Source organism: Notothenia coriiceps, unplaced genomic scaffold (genome assembly GCF_000735185.1).
Source record: "Notothenia coriiceps isolate Sejong01 unplaced genomic scaffold, NC01 NC01_scaffold00037246, whole genome shotgun sequence".
Lineage (NCBI taxonomy): Eukaryota > Metazoa > Chordata > Actinopteri > Perciformes > Nototheniidae > Notothenia > Notothenia coriiceps.
This window is the reverse complement of record NW_011369947.1, coordinates 18,137,423-18,142,427: the sequence shown is the minus strand read 5'-3', so window position 1 is coordinate 18,142,427 and position 5,005 is coordinate 18,137,423. Positions and strand designations below refer to the sequence as shown.

Genomic DNA, 5,005 nt, shown 5'->3' with positions numbered 1-5,005 from the left:
CAGATTTACCATGCTGCCCTGTAGCGACGATCATTTCCCCAATTCTGATCAATCTTATCTTAAAGGCTTCATGGTGACTGTTGCTGATGGTGACTTGCTGAACTGTATTCTCACAGAAACGCGTTCATCTGTTGCTGTTCAGTTCTTCAGCACTGTCTCGTAGTTCTGGAAAACACACTGAGAAACCTCCGGAGCTCTGCACTTCAGAGAGATCTGTGAAGAGAAGAGATCAGAATGAGTTTTCTGTTCAAAAACAAGGTTTCTACAGACGACACACAACAGATAACCGTTTCCTGTCAAGTCACCATCAAGTCACATGAACCTTTAAGATAAGATTGATCAGAATTGGGGAAATGATCTCGCTACAGCAGCATGGTAAATCTGAAGATGACATATGAAGGGATGAATTACAGCTAACAAACTACACCTAATAAGGTCATATATTGACATTTCTGATATATGTTGATGTGGAAACTTAGTAGTTGTTTTACTGACGGACGTGTAAGCATGTAGTCATTTGATAGCCTGCTGAACTGTAACCCTTATTTGTGGTCTAAGTATTTAATCAAAATAGCCCAACTTACAAGAAAACTAAAAAAAGAAAAACGCCGTGTTCTTTGGAGTTTCCTGAACTTTTAGGTGGAATAAAAAAATGATGGCAATTCTGGCGCTTCCAGTCATAAGCATTGTTCATATTTATTCATAGGTATAAGAAAGGATAATAATCAGAAGTGTCCTTGTCATTTTCACAGGAGACACATTTCATTATATTTCAGAAGGGATTTCTTTGGATTGAAACTCTCATTAATTTGGTCTGGTCAGACACAGACAGAAATATAGAGCCATAGACACAGTGGGGGAAACACTCTTTGATGTGAGTCTCAGCTGGGAGCAGGTTGAGGCTCACAGAGTGTTTCCCCATCAGCAGACACACTGCAGAGACAGGATTTACTCAGACCGAGGAACACCAGACAGCCGGAGCTTTGGAATAATAAAATGATCGATATTACATTCATTAATAAATACAAAGGAAAGTAGTTTGGAAGATTGCAAATTGCTTCACTAATGAATTGCTGCAGCTGTGCCTTCTGGTGTGAAGCCCTCACTAACCCACATGTCTGATGTGGGACACACACACACACACACACACACACACACACACACACACACACACACACACACACACACACACACACACACACACACACACACACACACACACACACACACACACACACACACACACACACACACACACACACACACACCTTCTTCCTCAGTGCGTTTCTTTCAGCTTTGATCACTGTCATGTCCGAGAATCACATTTGTTCCAGTGGAAAATATTTGATGGATAGCACAGAACCTCCACAACTGGTTTTGAGTGACGACTACAAACATCGCAGACAGAGAAGAAGTCAATCCAAGGACTTTGCATTTCAGCTTGAGTGGTAAAACAGTGGTTTTAGGCGCTGAACGTCCTTCATAAAGACGGGACAGCTGACAGGGAGAGGGAGAGACGAGGAACAAAACACAACGAAAGGCTTCCAGCTGGACTCAAACTAGAGATGTTGATCAACACCAGGACGCCTCCTAATTCCAGTTCATTACATTATATAACATGCATGACACTTTGGTGAAGCTCTTATCCAAAGAAACTTAGATACACTTCAAAACCGTAGACTTGCCTATAGGAGCGATATGTGTTTTGCAAAAGGGAAACTCTGACTGCAGAGTTTTTACCCCTAGTAATATAATCAGTAAACCTCCTCAGCACTACCTCATGACCACTCGAGACATTACATTCTACTTGTTTCTTCCTGTTTTTCTTATCCAATGGGATCTAATTGTTCAGTGTCTACAGTGATCAATTATTAACCAGACATTTGGTGAGTAATCTCAACGGAAACAAATATCAAAAACAAGGTGATACTGTGTGTTGTACCACAGAGCTGCAGAAATACTGCATGGCTGCTAAAGTGTTGCCTCTGCACACTCTGGGATCTTTACGAATACATGCTGCTGCTGGCAACATTTAGGCAGCCGCTCTCCTGTCAGCATGGGGTAAGATGTGAGGAAATGTGGAGGCTCTTCTGAGTAGAACCTGCTATTAAGAGAGCGAGAGACTGCGGCATTCTCACGGCTTGATGCTACAATATTATTGGTTTTCTATTAGAGGTATAGATGGAAGGTAGACAGACACAATGAGGAACACAGAGCCACAGTAATCATAAGGACATTAATGTATGGATTAAGATGTTCTTATAATCATGATCACAAAACAATGAACTCTTTGTTTCTAATACTTTCATACAAAAATGGCTGTATTCTTTCCACCCAAAAGTCTCCAGTGAGAGACGGAGACACGTTGATCATGTCAATGAACCTGAAAACACAGCAGAGGTCTTAAGGCCCGGACACACCAATCTGGCAACAAAGAACTGACACAGACGGACCCCGACTGTTGCGTCGCCTCGCGTCTCTGCCATGTGTCGCACTGGAACACACCGCAAAGACTTCAGCCGACGGCCAAGAAGCACGTACGAACTGCGCATGCGTGAGTGGCAATAACTCTCCTTACCAGCAGGCGGCGGTAGTGTGTATTCGTCATTCAAAAGAGGCAACAACCGGAAGACAGACTGTGTGATAACCGAGAGAAGAACAGACTGTGTGATGTAAACAAACAACCAATAGCGTGTGCGTTCCATTTTCCCTCTACAGCGAGAAGCTCACAGGGCTTTCCCCAACCTGTGTCGAGAGCTGGAGTTAAATGAAATCTTAATAGTTTGTTTGTGTCCCTCACTTCCGTTTCACTTCTCATGCACTGATTCGCTAGCTGAACAGCCAATCAGAGTGATTTATTTTGCCGACTGCCCCTCGATTCAACATGCAAGCAAACATGTTGAATCGGCTGGTTTTCGGCCGAAAAGGCGTCGGCACGGCTGAAAAGACCCCACTGTGTGGGACACACCAATCTGAGTAGGGCGTGTCGACGCTCATCGTCGGCCTGACGCCCACCGACGCCGATAATCGGCCCGGTGTGTCCGTGCCTTTAGTAAAACCGTCATAAAAAGGAGCAGAGCGGCATGAGGCAGCTGTGTAGCGCTGAGAAGGGGCAAAGATACATCTTCTTACATTTCTTGAACACAACCCTGATAACTCAGAGGCTGTGTGCTCCTCCGTGGCGATGACTGCTTATGTTAAAAAATAATAATAAACATAGGCCTATTTGTAAATTGGGGGCACACAAACGGGATTTCGAGTGTCATTGTTAACAGGGTTCCTGCAGGTTTCGCCAACTCAAATTTAAGACTTTTTTAAGACCTTTTTAAGACCACTTTGAATAGAATTTAAGACCTATTTCACGAAGGAAAATTGCTATGAAAGAAGAAATACGTCCCATAATTACTTACAAAGTAAATGTATTCATGTTCAACATAAGAACAATGACTGAACATAACAGCATAACAGTACACAAAACTTTGTCCTCACACACACATCTAGAGTATGTGTGTGTGTGTTAGGGCTGTGCAATTAATCGTATTTTAATCGCAATTACAATTTTGGCCTGCCACAATTACGAAAACAACATAATCGAAAAAAACGATTATTTTGCTTTGCTCGGTTGTGACAGTGCACTACAACATACTTGATCTAATTAATTTTAGTCTAATTTATTTATCATATTTATACGTTTAGTAGCTTGTGGAAGTGCGCTCCAAAATATTTGTTGATCTTGTTTATTGGTATTTATTATTTTGATATTATTTATTTAAATGTATCATTTGTTTTTGTATTGGTTTTTCCATTTAATTATACGTTCAGGGTAATCAACAGTTAAAAAGATACTGTTCAAATTATTATTTGTTTTAAAGTTCAATAAATGGATGTTTTCAAAGTCAATGAATAATCGTATTTAATAATCATGATATTAATTATTGACCAATATAATCGTGATTATTGCCATAATCGAGCAGCCCTAGTGTGTGTGTGTGTGTGTGTGAGAGAGAGAGAGAGAGAGCGAGAGAGAGAGAGAGAGAGAGAGAGCGAGAGCGAGAGAGAGAAGCTATATTCAGAGCTCTGCTGCCTTGGCTACACTATTTCATCGTTGCTGTTGTATGATTGGTGTTTAGCTACGGTATTTAGCGTCTACAGCACCTCCGCTTTTAGGGTTGACGTTGTAGACCCAAACGTCGCCCGGAGGTTCCCCCGGTGTTGTTGCGGTAGCTGCTCCACTAGCTAATGCTACATTAGCAAAACAAACGCAAATTTTATTTGCAAAAGGTGCAGCGGACTTCAAACACGTTCCCCTCCACTGGTTTCAACCAAGCACTAAATTAGATGTTTTCCAACCAAATACGGTTGAACTGACACTTCCCCATATTAATTTGTAAGTAGATTTGAAGATACATGAGTTTCTGACTGCCGCTGGCTGAAGCTTGGTTGCTAGGTTATTAGCTGGCTGTTCTCCAATAAGGGTTCGGGGGAAACAAAGTTAGTGATTACTGGTCCCATGTTGATTTAATTCAATACAAATTGTTGGGGGGAACTGAAAGGCTATTACCGTACTGGTTACTTTGCAGCCCGGACATTTCCCCCAAAACACATTTAGCAGCGATCTCAACACAGAAGTACCTTTCAAATCCGATCATTTTTAAGACCTTCTAAATCATATGAATACCCTTCTCATTTTTGTGGTCATATTTAAGACCTTTTTAAGGCCTTAAATTCATATTATCAAATGTAAGACTTTTTAAGACCCCGCGGGAACCCTGTGTTAAACTCCTTGCGAAGTGGTGAGGTGCCGCTCAACATTGCTTTTCTTCCCGACTGCAACGCTGTTGTGTGTGTGAGAGCGTTTCACATGTGTGTGTATAAGAGATTTTTACATAGATGTCTGTAAATTATTTTGGTTTCAGTTGTGTGTGAGCAGGCTCGGATTGGCCATCGGGAGATTTGGGACTTTTCCCGGTGGGCCGCTGCCGTCGGTGGGACGTGGACTTTCAAA

General features: G+C 41.9%; 1 protein-coding gene across 1 annotated transcript in view; it reads right to left on the bottom strand.

Annotated features, from left to right (window-relative positions):
- LOC104966019 (AP-1 complex subunit beta-1-like) overlaps positions 1–5,005 on the bottom strand; it is a 373,094-nt gene that overhangs the window by 318,805 nt on the left and 49,284 nt on the right. Inside the window, exon 9 of the mRNA XM_010795119.1 lies at positions 136–213. Coding sequence (XP_010793421.1) covers positions 139–213 — 75 coding nt within the window. The 3' untranslated portion in view covers positions 136–138. The remainder of the gene's footprint in view (positions 1–135; positions 214–5,005) is intronic.